Source organism: Rhopalosiphum maidis, chromosome 1, assembly GCF_003676215.2.
Source record: "Rhopalosiphum maidis isolate BTI-1 chromosome 1, ASM367621v3, whole genome shotgun sequence".
Lineage (NCBI taxonomy): Eukaryota > Metazoa > Arthropoda > Insecta > Hemiptera > Aphididae > Rhopalosiphum > Rhopalosiphum maidis.
Window position 1 is genome coordinate 34,480,913 of NC_040877.1, and position 16,143 is coordinate 34,497,055.

The window sequence follows — 16,143 nt, forward strand, 5'->3', positions numbered from 1 at the left end:
TGTAAATCGAAGAGATTATCATTTTTTTAAAGATTAAACGACAAAATCGTTCATTGTTTTTAAACATATATACCAATAAAATTTAAAAAAAACTAAAGAATTTCGCATCATACGACCTCTATACGTTTTCAAGTGAAGAAAAACAGTTGTATTGTATTTAAATGTAGTGATTTAGGTTGTTATGGCTTATCCTAACCCTACCACAATAAGTGTATCCGCCTATGATCGTTATGTTATTGATATTTTGGTGCCAGGTAAATACTTATATTTTGATATTTTTATAGCAACATCAAATAGCCCACACACCAAAAATTGAAATCCCTCGAAGTTTTGTTTACCTTAAAAGGCTAAATCCTCCAAAAATCCTCGGGGCGAGGTCGAGCTACGATTATTTCATATAACGCAAAGGCGCCGAAAATTGAGGACGTGTTTCATATTATAATATGATACCTCGCAGCTCGTAAATAGTCGTATAATATATACGTTGAATTAATGGATAAGTTATCGATTATTTGATATATATAAATAACATTAAAACCAGTACACAACGGTAAAGTGTTTAGTACAGTGAATGATGATCGATAATGATGAGTGTTAATCTTGAGATATATGTTGTCGTATTTTTTATTCAGTAAAAAGTAAAAGCATAAAAATAAAGCGTACAATTTCACAAATAAATAATATGATTCGTACACATTAAGTAATCGCGTAGGTGGTATTACTTCAGACTGATGTAGGGGTTATATAATATACAGAGTTTTAGTAACATGGTAGTTAAGTATTTCTTCAAATACCTAATATATATTTTAAATTAAATACAACTGTTGCCAATGACTTTGAATAAATGTACTATATAATATATTATGTACAAGATGTATACAATATTCTTGTCACTATAATATAAGTATTAACATATATGTAAGACATAACTTAAACTTGTATACTATTGTTCACGATATTCATCGATATTTTATTTGCTCAGCGGTATGTTATCCAACAACGGCTATATACATGACATAAATCTATGTACGTATTTCTGTATATTCGTACCAATATATATGGCGCAGTAGCGGCAGAATTCATCAATATCGCATTAGTGATATAAGAACAATTTCATACTCATAGGAATTTCGACCAAGTGCCTATAGGTATACCTCTGCATTACTTAAATATAATATATATATATATATATATATATATATATATTTATTAAAACGACGACATTATGCCAGTAATATTTCAAAGATATATATATATTTCATCATTATCGTCGGTGTACCTAATATATATATATATATATATATATACTATTTAATAAACGAAATGCACGTATATTAATATAATCTTCGTTTTTTTTTTTCTTTTTACAGCATTTTTGGCATTTCTTCTAACCGTGCAGCATTTGTGACCTAACCGCGGGAGGGCAAATTGATTTTCAATCGTGCCGGAAATATTCATTTCTCCTTCATCTACCACGCACATCCCCAAACCGCATTTATACATATATATTTATTTCATCGGGCAAGTGCGTCGGTCGTACAGTAGACATCCCTCCGGAAAACCTTATCATATTTGTATCTCCACTCGCTGCTGCGTCTGCGGTGGAAGAGCAGAGGTGTGCGCACCGTATGACGGCAGCGACTACCACTCGTCGGACGGGGATGAGGGTATGAGAAATAAAAAGTAATGCGATCTAGGTTATGTTCCCCCTTACAACTCCTTACTATTCACCCACCCCCGCGAGGAGCGCGCGCCCGCTTGTCGATCGGCGCGGCGACGTACAGGCGCCACAGATGCCTAGCGGTGGCGTCGCGTTGACCGTTGTGGGGTAGGCGTGGCCAGCAGCTTCGGCGCGACGGCGGCAGCTTATCGAACGCGCACGCGGCGCAACTGGTCGGGAGCCCTCACTGACGCCGCCGCCGCCGCCACTGACGCCGCGAAGTACGTCGGCTCAATGTCCCGGCACCACCGCGTAGTCGCACCACCGTAGTCATATGGCTACACGACGACGACCACGGTGGCCACCGGCTGCCGCGATAATCATCGCCGCCGTTGTCATTGCGGTCGTACCACATCTGGCCGCCGCCCAAAATGCCGTCAAAGACAAATCAGGTAAGGTCGACAGTATTAACGAACTATTATCGATGACACGAGTAATAAATTATTTTTTTTTTCGTTCGATAAATAATATATGATGTTCATTGTTCAACAGAATTTTTTTAATGTTCTGAAGGTTTTAACGCGTAATATTCTTTTCACGGCCAATGCCGCGTATACAGTTATTAATAAAATAATTTTTTGGGGCAAAACAACGTTTGCTGCATCAACTGTTTGTGATAAATTAATAAATAATTATGTTAATCATTAACAGGAAATGTATTATAAATAGTATATTATTATAAATTATATATTGGTATACCTGTACAAATACGATAGCGACATTCATTATTCTATATTATATACATATATACTATACGATAATGTGGCGACGGAAAATTAAATAATATAGTACCCATATAGGAGAGAACAAAAAAGATACCTATTATATAAATATATTGAATTTTCGACTGATCGTCGTTTCTTTTTTTCCGGCGTAGAGAGCCGTCATCGGCGGGTGATCATCAGTGATGGATAAATTTCGTTGCGTACAACACTTCCCATCCGTAGGCCACGGCGTTCGCTACGGTGCACAGTCCGCTGATGATCCGCAGTCCCCATAGCTCCTCGTAGCCGAACACGTCTTTAATGATAAAGAATGCCGATATTAGGTGCAGGATCACGGCCAGACCCGAAGAGTATAGAGCCTAGAAATGAAGAAACTCGATGTAGCGACAACAAAAACAATGACAGTGTAATATAATAACAATAACTATTGTGAAACAACGTCTGAGCACGTGCGCACTTGGGTGGGGGGAGGGCCGTGAAAATTAAACTAAAAACATATCCGGACAGTTGATTTTTGCTATGATGTGACTAAAATACGTATTTAAAAAAATTTAATCAAGAGGGTAGAGGGAGGTACTCGAGAGAGATAGGTTTAATTTTCACAAAACAATGGACTTTCACTCCAAACAATCATCCCTGATTTAATATAATAAGATCGTTTAATCATATATATATATAACATAAAATTTGTATATATGCCAACAAACACATTCATGTCTTTTAAATACTTATAAAAAATTAAAAATTCTATTATTTTCAAAAAACATATTTTTTTAGTTAGGTGAATTATTATAACAATAATATATTATATCAAATTTTTAGTGAATATAATTTACTGATACTCACTACCCACTGCCTCCCATTAAATACGTCATTAACGTATTAGGTACGTATTATATATAAACACGTTCCGGGACATAAGTTCTGTTTAATTTCGATTCGTTCAAGTACTAACTGTATACCCACATAATTTTATTAAATATCGAACATACCGCAGAGGCCCGTGGTATGTTTTGTGAAACATACAACAATCAGCCGGGTGATATTGATCGTTGGGCTAGCTATAGTATGTGTGTGTGTGTGTGTGTGTGGGTCGCGCGCGTGTTGTTATTATATTTCGCATCCAATTTTCTGTCACGCCGGAAAAATATAATAATAACATACGAAATTATAACGGAGCTCCTTCCTCTACTTTGGTTGTTCAACACGCGAGTTTTTCCCTCGGCAGCATGTGACAATGAATTTTTTACACCCAATATAGCTGGCTCATTAATTTTCCCTGCACACAGACGCGTGTAATTTATATATGTATGTGCGTGTTTATAATATATATAGTCAATAGTCATATAGGGTCATATTAACCCTTCGTTATGTGTTCGACATCCCTTTTCCTGTGTGTGCGTGTGCGTTGACTACGGTGGCGGCAAGTAACGTCGCCGAATTAGTCGGATTATTATATTATTAAAGCGGGCACCTTTAAACAAATTTAACGTGTGAAAATTTTATGACGTACGGCATGTTTGCTTATAGAATTTTGTCACATAGAAAATAAATGCATACATAACTTATATCCAGTTTGAAAAATGTACGCCTAATAAAATATTACAATCCATTATATTATTACTGTTTTGTCAAAATATAATAGCATTGATTTTAAATACTAATATTTATAATCAATGATATTAGATATGTTATTATATTAAATATTGATTATAATCATCAAACGCCAATCGGTAAAAGATATAAAAAATTGCGATGCATAGGTACAAAATAATAAAAGTATTTGTAGAAATACATCAAAAATCTATATGCCTACGGCTTAAAATAAAATTATTTAATATGTAAAAATCATGAGTGGTGGGTAAATTCTATACATACTAATTTAATAGAGCAATGAACTCGAGGGTCATACATTTTTATCGCCAAAAGGGGCGAATTATGAAATTATAAATAATTATAATCTGATAAGATTTAACATTGAAAATAAATCATACGGTCAAAATAGAGCCGCTAATAATAACAATAATAGGTACCTACCTAAAGTAAATTTTTTAAAATAAAACATATATAACATTAAAATAACAATCTTATATGATGAATTATCTTTTATTTCTAATTAAATATAAGTTTTTTGCCCTTTGAGCTATTGCAATTAATGAATAACTATGTAAGAATTTCACTTGTTTCAAAAGCGGAAAAGGAAATCTAATTATTAGTAACTCGCAAAATGGATAATTATTTCGCATACCTAATAATCTATATTATATTTTAGTTAAAAATGCCGTAAATGAACACCATTATAAATTACTATCCCACTAAAAAAATGTTTAGTATTACATTTATTCGTATGTGTATGACTATTATAGTATTACACTATTACGACCTATGATACGTCATACTTCATAGTATTTTATTTATGGGGTGTAGTGGATGGACTTGTGTGACTTTACACATGTTCTTTTAGACGTTCATATGTCATATAAAATGTTATCGAGGTCAATCGTAAATTTCTTTCCTAATATTTCAACAATTTATTGTCCGATATAAATAAATACTCGACAATTATAATACTGTGATAAAAAAATAATAAAATAAATCAATCGGAAGGTCAATCGGAAATTTCTTTCCTAATATTTCAACAATTTATTGTCCGATATAAATAAATACTCGACAATTATAATACTGTGATAAAAAAATAATAAAATAAATCATTTACTTTAAGGACGTTTTTAAATTCTATACAACTTCCCCACATCGATTCAATGATAAATACAATCGTTATCTATATTTTATTTATTTTTTATAATTAATATTTTATATTAAATATTATATTTATAATAAACTTTTTTTTACTGCAAATGTCATGATGTCAACTCAAGAAAAATTGAGATTCAATAGTATTGATGATAAACATTTCTCATTAATCAAATATATTTTTATGAAAAAAGAAGACCTTCGACAAAACAAAATATAAAATTAAATTTTAAAATGTTTAACTTTATTTTTTCAATATTATATGTATAGTAATACTTACTATATATGTATACCTACTGTATAGTACCTTTAGTATTGTTTAGGAAACAAAGCATCAATAAAAAAATATAGGTTATAAGTGTCTTATTATATTTATATATTATTTGTATAAGTTCAAACTTTATAATAAGTGTCATAGACAATAATCGTTTATGATAAATCAAGTTTTTAAATGCTATGATATTGAAGCTTTACCTTAAATTGTAGATATACACCTATTATGTAAAAAAAATCGTTGGATTTTGTGACCCCGAGTTCATTAATAATTCTTTACACATGACGTTTTTAGTTTAAATTTATGATAAAACCTTCGGGCTATTTACTTACCGAGTATATACTTAATATACTCGAACTTTGAACCACGCACATCGTATAAAGCATAAAGAGAAGAAATACAGAATGAGGAAAATGGGGAGGGAGTTAACGAGAGTTAAAGATTTTCAACAGAGTTTCTCCTGGGTACCCTTAAAACCTGCAATGACAGTAATTTACATACGTGTGTATTATGTTAAAGGTTAGGTCTTTAAGGGAAGGTTGTATAAATATAAACTTTGACCTTTTAGGTTATTTGAGCAATGTGTACGTTAAGTAATGTATACATATATTATATTTACCAATTTATCGGAGATTGGTTCTGCTATACATAAGCTCACTAGAGTGATAATACCAATGCCCAGATAACTGTACAACGTTAAGTACACGAAATCTGACGTGAACTGTGAAAAGGTAACAGACAATTCTGCGAACACTGGTATGATACTTCCAAAAGAAAGAATCTAAAAAATAAAAATAAATATACTATTATAATTTATTATGTATATTAACATTTTCAGTTACATTTTTTATTAATTTTTTCTTATGCTCTCATTCAATTTAAAATAAGAATAATTAATACAAATAAAATAGTAAACAGTAAAAATAATGTTGGCGTATAAAATTCACACGAGTCATATTAAATTACTAAAATATTAATATTAAGATAACTCGATAATTGTATACCTATTATTATACTTGTATATAATTCTATTTATTTAATCATCGACCCTTTCTCGAACACTTAACATTTGTGAAATGATAAATTTATTCAAACATATTTTGGTAAAATATGATCTGTTATTATAACCCTCCCTTGCAACCAATGTAAAAAAATGCAGTCCTAATTTCCTATTCTTTTCCCGGATTGAACATTACGATATTAGATAAATCGGTGTACACCTAACTTAAAAATTAGGTAGGTACTCTAATATCAGTAATATCACCATTGATTAATTAATTTGTAAAATTCATCAATAACTTATCAATCATTTCATTAAAATTCAAATACTAAAATGTTGTCTACATTAAAAATATATAATTTAATAGTTAAATATGATCACTTTAAAATAAAAGCTGCCTATTATTAGTATTATTTCTAATTATATCACATATTTATTTTATTCTTAAAATAATTTAAAATTTACATAAAATTACAAATACATTTAATTTTTATTGATTAATCAATTATAAATTCTCTAAATTAATAAAAAAATATCTATTATTTTAAAATTACTATAGTTAATTATTGTACTAAATAATTATTATGATTTTCACCGTTTGGTACCTATTTTGAATTTTTAGGAGCGATTAATACACTAATTTTACAATTATGTATGGTTTTTTTTATCTGTCATCAACTTTTGGGCAATAAAAATACATAGGTTTTCAAATTTTAGGGTGGTTTTTTGTAGAAAATTAGATCTTAGTTGATATTTTGGGGTTCAAAAGAGAAGTATTCTACTACTTTTCAAAATAATCGGGAAAAAAAAACTGAAAATTGCGGAAAAATGGAAATTATTCGAAAGTGTTTGATAAAATTGTTTTTTATTTTGTTGTAATTCAAAAATGAATAACTCCAAATACTTCAAATTATCACCAAATGGTTATATCATTAATTTCTATGTAAAAGAAAATTTTCAAAATATTTTTAATATTTCTATATTAATAGAAATACTTCTATTTCTAGAAATACTGTTAGAAAATGTACGTAAAAATGCTTGAAAGTTGCTCATTTACCTTTACTAATTAAAACAATATTCAAAAATGTATAGTTACAATATTTTTTTGTTAATTATCTTACAAAGCCTGTAAAAATTAATGTTATTAGTAGTCTTCAAACAACCACTTAAATTTCTCAATGATAATATTTTAAGCTGACGTAACCACATGACTATATAATATATGGCTACAGATGTAGAGCCCAGAGACATACCTCTACCCCGTTATTTGGACGTGATAATTTAATATACAATTATACAATATCATTATAAAGCAAGTTAAATTTATAACTGTGACTATTGTATTTTTAAATATATTTATATTTAATACCGTAATATCATTGAATATTACGTATCTTAAAAAGAAATGAATTGAAGACACAATTTTTATAAATCGAAATTTGCCATAAAAACCATTATCATACTCCGCTATTTTTATGAGTAATGTACATTTTATAAAATTATGGCCTACAGAAATTATAACAATAATTTAATATACGCATATTAAATATTTTTATATCTACTTACAAAAACATAATTTTTCTAAAAAAATAATTCTTTTTAATACAACATACGTGAAAAATAATATTACATAAACTATATTTCACTATTTTTTGTGTAGGTACTATTTTTAAATTAAGCATATTATTAAGTAGCTTAATATATTATGATGTATTGTCATTATTATCAATACAGTGTTGTATACTTTATACACATTACAAATTATATATTTTGTGTCCAATAATAATTGTCCGTGCAATGGCTCAACACACATATGCACACAATATTGTCGCGATTCAAAATTAAATAAACTAGACAAAACTATTATCATAAATTATAACAACCAAATTTTAAATTTTCATGTTTTGTTTGATTTTAGACATTCAATGGAACTAAATTATTTAAGTTATTCACGAAAAAATGTTTACTTATAAAATAGCTGTTAAGCTATTTAATTATTGAATTATAGATAACCATTAGATACACGAATATATTACAAAAACAGATCACAATAAATCGTAATAATACTTTTAAGTTTAGTAAACAAAATTAACGAAAACAAGATTCAAACAATAACTACAAAAATATATTTTCAATATATAGAACCACATGACTCTTACAACAATGATAACTGATAAGAAAATAAACCCTGGCCATAAACGCTAAGACCATAAATTTAGTCGTGTTTTATACTTTTATCTAAGTGTAAACTGTATAATATCTATTTCTCTACCCAGGTGTGAATATAACCATCAATAATTAATACATGTCTCATGAATAGCTTACCGATGGTTGGAATTTAATTCTTATATATTCTTAATTAAGAATTTAAGAATGTAATAAGACTTTGGTAGGAATCATAAAGAATGTGTTCGTATTACTTAATTCTTAAATCTACATGTTTCCTAATGCAAATAAGTATGTTATGTTACCAACAATACTGAATATATTTGTATTAATTTATTTAATTTTCAATATACCTATATGGCTAAATAGTATTATAGTTACCTAGCATATTACCTTTATGTTGATAATAATTTATTACACAAATAATAATTACCTTTACGTATGTAAAATAACATATAATATTAGTATAATTAATTATCAAGTATCATAATTTATTACTTATTATATAATTTTTAAAAAAACCAAATTTAATAAACCTACAATAATTATAATATTCATAAAAGTATTAGGACAATGGTTGTATCGCAAAATTGAGTTTCAATATTATTTTAACCAAACCAGAACCAAACATATATTGTACATTTTTTTTTTAATGCAATACTCACTACTTGTGCCAGTTTAAGACGAAATATTATAGATGAAATTAATGAAGTCATGATTTAATTTTAAATTTTTTTTAAATAAATATACAAACAACTGATATTACAATTTACAGTCTATACAATATTATTCTTCACTATAGCAATATTAACAACTAATGAGTGGTATAAAACTAGCACTCTGCCGATGCTCACACATTACTTATCTATGTCATTTATGGGCGAGGTTGTAGACTACAATATAGTTAGTGCACCATAATGTCATAGTGTATTATAACGGTTATAATAAACATGATAAATTTAAACATATTATATTATCGTGCAAATTATAAAAAAAATGACTCATATTAAATCACTTTAATTATTTTAAATTTTAAGAAACTAGTAATTTACATACTAATACATATTAACTATCAATTTAAATAGTTCGAATAATCAGAATTTGTATACTCGATCAACTACACAATTAAATCAAATCACTGCACGCGCATTGTATGTAATATAGCTCCCAAATTGTAATCAATAAATTAATTAAAGTGAATTGTGTAGTCATCTAACGATCGTTCAGGGCATATATTGTGTTGACAGAGTTGAACAAGACTTAAGTGTGATATCACAATAGTAATCCATCACATAAATCGCCAAATATTAGACACGGAGAGTGACAGGAGTGATTTATGTATGAATTGATTTAGGTAGTTTTAGATGATGGTGGTTGCGGACGTTGCGGTTAACATGACAATTAATGCTAAATAATTTCGCATCTGCAATATTGACGTTTGATATGTTATATTAGACCTTTACATCCTTAGAATTTACGTTGATTCGGAGGTAACGTTACCTACACATAAGTGGGTTATACTATCATTGTTGCGTAATACAAACTACACTGATGTTGATAAACTAAGTAAATAATATAACATATACATACATATATATTATATACACCTGCTGAATGATTTGTATTAAAGCCAACATTAGTATGAGTCAATTTTAACTCGAAATTTCGTGTTTTGACGATGAATAAATTCAATACTATTTATATATATTTGCTTATAATACATTCTGAAGATATAGGTATATTAATACATATTTCAGAACAATTTCTAATCATTTACTAACATACTGTTTTACACGCACATATATATATAAAATATAGTTACAACACAACAGTTAATTAGAGATGCATTTTTTGAAACCGACACGTTCATTCCTAATAGATTCTACCATATGTAACAACTAATAAAATAAGATAGCTACGCTCGTAATAATATTAATTTAATAAATGTTTCAAACTTAAAAATGCATTCTAGAATATTATATTCATAAATTCGAAAATTTAACAATAAATAGTAATGGTTTATCGATATTTATTTAATTGGTTTTATTAAATACTCTTCTATGATTTTATCTTTTGTTGTTTATTAAATATTGTTAATTATTTAATGTTCATCGAATATAATAGAAAATATTTTGTGTAAAAATTAATGTACCTAATAATATAATATTATTTATAGCCTCATAAATGTATTGTTTTACCTTAAAATACAAATTGAAATAACTGAGCTTTCACTAGTTATGTAATTTTATTTATATTTATTAGTTATTTGATTATTTCAATTATTTATTATGCTATAGCAAAATCCAATTAATACATTATAGCTTACAATCCATTTTAACAATAAATGCATTAATAAAATGTTTTAATTTGGAAAATGAAAAAAGACAATACTCGCTAAACAAAGCTATCATCAAATAATAAAATAATACACTAGTCTATGTGTTTATCAACGCTTTGTGCAGTAATTTGTTGTAGCCTCAGCGTTAATCGTATCCGGTCATTGGATTTTCATTAAAACCACGTTTGTTTGAACGGAAATTAATATATTTTATTGTGTTACAGAATTACAACGAGCTATTGACTGGCTTACTTTACAACGGAGCAAAGACTGGGGATGGGGAACCGGAACGGACACTGCTCAGGCCATCGTGGCAATGGAGATGACGAAAACTGGGGGACGTCTAGAACGGGAACTGAGCGCCAAACAACTGGAAATAGAGCTTTTAGCCAGACTATGGCAACACCACGACCCAGATTCGGTTACTCTTCAACAACAAGACGACGAAGACGAAGCGTTAACCGTAGCTAACATTGCGACGTATTCAATGGCGTTGGCTAGTGCTTGCCACGATCCAAGACAATTCCACGGACACGATTTGATTGGTAAAAACTATAAAAAAAATTTCCATTAGTAGTTAGTAAAAATTGTAATCGATTTTAGCAATCGTCGTGTTGATGTTAAACGTGTAACGTGGTGTTAATTCAATAGTTTTATTTTTCAGGCTCGTTGCTACAACATGAAACTATATCCGATTTGGATTTCTCGTATAGCTCCTTGGTGGCGTGTGAATCGGGTACGCATGTCAGAAAAAGACACATTAGAAGACTAATGGAGATAGCCAATACTAAGCACACAGTGGGTTAGTTACAATACAATATAGAAAACAATAACTATACGTCCATAAGTTTAATAATCCTATTATTATAGTCGTACCTATATCCTAAAATAATAATAGAAGTGTGAATTTTCTAATATTTAGCCAATATATATGTGTGTATATCTAATTTGGATATACTATTCAATTATAACGACGAAAACCGCCTTCAAGTTATAATGCAGCCGTAGTGATTGACGATTAGTAAAAATAAAAAAAATATAAGTAAACAATATAAAATACAATAAACATACCGGTACACTTACCTACAAATTAATTTATTATACAATTGAAATAAAATAAGATATAAATCAAAGTACGAAACGATTCAAAATGTAAAATTAATTTATAATAAGTTATTATTTACAAGAATTTTATATTTATATAGTAAAATAATAACTATCACGATTTAAGACATTATACCTATCCTGCAGGTGACCTGCATTAAACCTATCATTTAAACTATACAATGTAGGTGACAAGTGTATTATTTTTATCACTGTAAATTCATTATCGTTACCTAAGTATCTAACCCCAGTCCCAGTGTAGTAAAATCATTCTATAAGATCATACGTTTTAGCTGAACATTTTGTGAAACGATCACTGAATATCATTATTTTGATTTTTAATAGGCCGATTTTATGTTTTCTAAATAAACGAATAACGATGTATGTTTGTTTTCAGATTCATTGAGTGTGGCCATATTAGCCCTTCAGTGTGTAGAACATGATCATCGCAACCGAAACGTAAAACCGTTACTAAAGAAACCATTAGCGACATTGATAGCGCTACAACAACTGGACGGAGGATTTGGTAGTCTTCACACGACTGCACTTGCAATCCGAGTGAGTACTATAAATCATAACCTATAAAAATTTCAATAGTAGATGAAGATATTCATTGTATATATGTAGAGAAGAATGCCAAAAGCTGTACTTATACAATAGTGTTCCTAGGATGTGTAATCTATAAAATAAACTATACATTTCTTATATTAATAAATATTTTATATTGTCATATTATTGGTATCAGCACACTACTATACGTATATAATTAAACATAATACATGTTAGCTTTAAACTTAGAGGCGGGGGCAAGTTGGTTATTGAAGTAAGTTTATAAAAAGAAATAAAATTAGAAATAAAATACATTTTAGCCAAATTATTTGGTCCAAATATTCAACCAAAATATTTTAACTTTTGGGTGTAGTTGAGAGAACATTTTTTTTTCATTTTTTACTTTTGTACCAAACTGCCAGTTAATCATATAGATGATAATTGAGTAGATACTATTTAATAAGTTACATATTTATTAAGCGAATAAAGGACATTAGATAAACGTGAAACAGAATTATATAAGTGTGAAAAAAAAACATGAGTGTATCCATCATTAGCTCCGGTCTTCTTTATTGGTTTATCATTATATTGCTCATTAACTTGTATTATTATCATTTATCAACCTACAAATGAATGCAATAAGAGAAAATAAAGCAAAACAAAAATAGCGTGCTTGGAATGGTCAATCTACCTCTTTGCACTCCATCACTTTTTAAGTCCCCTTCCAGCTGTATCCGCCACTGCAATGTATACGGAAACGTATCTATGGCTGCAGTCGACGACTGGATCAACTTGCTTTTATATTATTATTGATATAATACCTAAATAAATAATTGCTGTTCATAAATAATAATTACAATTCGTTGTCCGTTCTGCTGCTGATATACAGGCGTTACAAGAAGGCAAAGCCACGTGGAATCGAACTAACGCAGTCGATTGGCTGTTAAACCATCAAGGACCCGACGGAGCTTTCTTCGACATCGCAACGACGGCCGAAGTGATAATCGCCTTGGCGCGCGTGTCGGGCGTCGCCGAGGGGATAGCCGACCACTGCGAGGTCCGACCCGGAGCTGGTGAGTGCTGTAGAAATCTGCGTGTGGGGGGGACGGGGTTAGTCGCGGGTTGTGATGAGCCGGCGTCCTAATTCATATTATACACGTCTGTTAGGTTAGCAATACGCCTTTAATTATAATATATGGTGAATAACGATATATAGATAAGGATAACGTCGGTACCGCGGTGATCATACCTCACCCGTCGGCCATCGACACCAAACGTCCGATATCCGTCAACGTGAGCGAACCTGTTGCCACCGACGAATACCATCTGCCACAGATTTCGGACAGCGGCACAAACGTGACGGTTAGCTATTCGCTGTGGATCGGCAGCAACATTACGGAAAAACGATCAATCAACATCACAGCCGACCATAACGTCACGTTTTACGAGATCATGCAAAGAGCGTCTGATCTAGACAGCGCTTTCACGTACGTTATATGAATTTATCGTTATGCAGGTGATGCAAAAAATACCTAACTATAGTGTATATAGAGGTACTTAAATACAGAGAAACATTTAAATATTTTCAAAATTTATTGAGTTTTTATTTTAGTTAAAATTTCTGAAAATAATGTTCTTTATAATATATTGAAAGAAATAATTGAGCTACATTATACATTTAAATTGAACAGAATTTGAACTACTAAACTTAGTCGATTAAGTTTGTATGCATACTATTTCATTGGCCAACGATAAACCTCTCTAATTTCAATTATTAACCTTAAAAGTTAAAATAAAAAATTGTTTTAAACTAGTCAGAAATATTTACTTATCAAAACTTGGATACATAATAGTTGATTTTTATATAGGTTTTCAGCTACGGAATGGCCAAACGGTCATTACGTGCACACCCTATCGGGACTTAAAGAGGAACCTATGAGTTATCATTTTTGGCTGTTGTACAAACTGAGATCATGTCCTGACCCGCAAAATCCTCCGAGCAATCAACTTGTAGCTCCGACCGGTGTTGACGATCTAATCGTGCAAAATGGCGAACACTACTTATTTTGGTATAAGAAGCTCTAAATTGTAAAGGTTTGTCTTATCTTTAACTATCTATATTATTTTTTGTTTTTTTTTTTATCTATTAATTAATAACGCATTAATCATTTTATTTCAGGACGACAAATGGGATTTCGGATGTTTATATACAACATTTAAAATATTATGGTCGACAATAATTAACAGAAATAATAATTTTTAAAAAAATATATCTTTTTTTCTAGGGATTAAGTGATATTCATTTTAGACTTGTTGAAAACTATGTGTCAAAAGTTATTTTTCTCTGTACTTACGCTTATAAAAACAAAAGTTAACAACATTTTTTTTTCTGCAAACTACTTTAATATTATAATTGTTTACCTACTCACCACTGTTTATACGCTTCTTATATACGATTACCTATTAGATATGATATAATTAATTGTATTTTGCCAAATGTGGCTTACGTACATATATATGTTATATATATTTATATATACATACACTGTACTAACCATATAAATATATTGCCTTAGTCACTTTATCATCACTTAATATATAATATACATGCAATATTGTACAAGCATAATATCATAATGCATAACTTATTGTATTTATAACCGAAAACTTCGAAAAGCTGTGGATAACATTATCTTTCAAAATCCTCTCTTACTTATTATAAATAATTTTCCAATATTTAAGATAAAATAATATTTATAGTTATACTGAATACACAATCAATTGCTTTTATTTATTTTAAATGAAAACATAATAATTTTACCTGTCTTATTTTTAAATCTTCTTCAGTAGAATTGTGCTGTAGCCACATGACTTCCCTGCACGACTGGATCATCAATCTTTATCAATGTTTTTCAAGTTTATTTCTTATTAAGCGAAAAATATAATATGATAATACACTAATATACATAATATGTAGTAATTGTATGCACGCAGTGTTGCAATTAACATAAGTGGTACACTTGACGTAATAACGGAATTTTTATAAAGTTTAAACTTTGACAAAATGATTCTTTTACTTAAAAACCGATATCAACCTGTTCCAACTGTAGCAAGATTTATATTTTTTTAAATCGATATTATTTAATACATGTAGCGATATCACGTGGACAATGCCGATGCAGACTATTAAAACGTTTAAGGTATAGTATTTTTAACTAACACACAATGATTCATGATCAGATTAAAAAAGGGTAAAAATAAATATTTATAGGTAGGTACATAAATTATCAATAATGGACATTTTACTTATTAATGCATTAATCTACCCACTCTACTAAGTCTTAAGTTTCATGCCTCAAAAAGTACATTTACATATTTTGTGCGAAATCACGATATCAAAGAAAGAACTATATATATATTGAATATAATTACCGTATTGTACCAATAACAAATTTATCGGCCATTTTTTAAATACACACACTGAAAATGTTTTAGATTTTAAGCGGAGCAAAT

The 16,143-nt window shown here is 29.5% G+C and overlaps 2 protein-coding genes across 2 annotated transcripts; one reads left to right on the forward strand and one right to left on the reverse strand.

The window, feature by feature from the left end:
- The first annotated feature begins 1,905 nt into the window (after positions 1-1,905).
- LOC113549419 (uncharacterized protein CG3556) lies at positions 1,906-15,420 on the forward strand. The gene is made up of 8 exons (XM_026950701.1): positions 1,906-2,112; positions 11,202-11,522; positions 11,642-11,779; positions 12,479-12,639; positions 13,520-13,703; positions 13,847-14,117; positions 14,499-14,724; positions 14,810-15,420. The coding sequence occupies exons 1-7, from the start codon at positions 1,995-1,997 to the stop codon at positions 14,713-14,715; spliced, it is 1,410 nt and encodes a 469-aa protein (XP_026806502.1). The 5' UTR covers positions 1,906-1,994; the 3' UTR covers positions 14,716-14,724; positions 14,810-15,420.
- On the reverse strand, positions 2,376-9,462 carry LOC113549420. The gene is made up of 3 exons (XM_026950702.1): positions 9,305-9,462; positions 6,093-6,254; positions 2,376-2,804 (listed from the first exon to the last, which is right to left on the reverse strand). The coding sequence occupies exons 1-3, from the start codon at positions 9,353-9,355 to the stop codon at positions 2,622-2,624; spliced, it is 396 nt and encodes a 131-aa protein (XP_026806503.1). The 5' UTR covers positions 9,356-9,462; the 3' UTR covers positions 2,376-2,621.
- Positions 15,421-16,143: the final 723 nt, after the last annotated feature.

Bases quoted from the DNA above. Each gene is read 5' to 3' on its own strand.
- LOC113549420 (XM_026950702.1), bottom strand. From the start codon at position 9,355: ATGACTTCATTAATTTCATCTATAATATTTCGTCTTAAACTGGCACAA. The intron at 6,255-9,304 runs GTGAGTATTGCA...TTTATTTTTTAG, and splicing joins GTCTTAAACTGGCACAAGTA to ATTCTTTCTTTTGGAAGTAT. The intron at 2,805-6,092 runs GTAAATATAATA...CTTCATTTCTAG, and splicing joins AACCAATCTCCGATAAATTG to GCTCTATACTCTTCGGGTCT.
- LOC113549419 (XM_026950701.1), top strand. From the start codon at position 1,995: ATGGCTACACGACGACGACCACGGTGGCCACCGGCTGCCGCGATAATC. The intron at 11,523-11,641 runs GTAAAAACTATA...TTTATTTTTCAG, and splicing joins CCACGGACACGATTTGATTG to GCTCGTTGCTACAACATGAA. The intron at 13,704-13,846 runs GTGAGTGCTGTA...AACGATATATAG, and splicing joins CGAGGTCCGACCCGGAGCTG to ATAAGGATAACGTCGGTACC.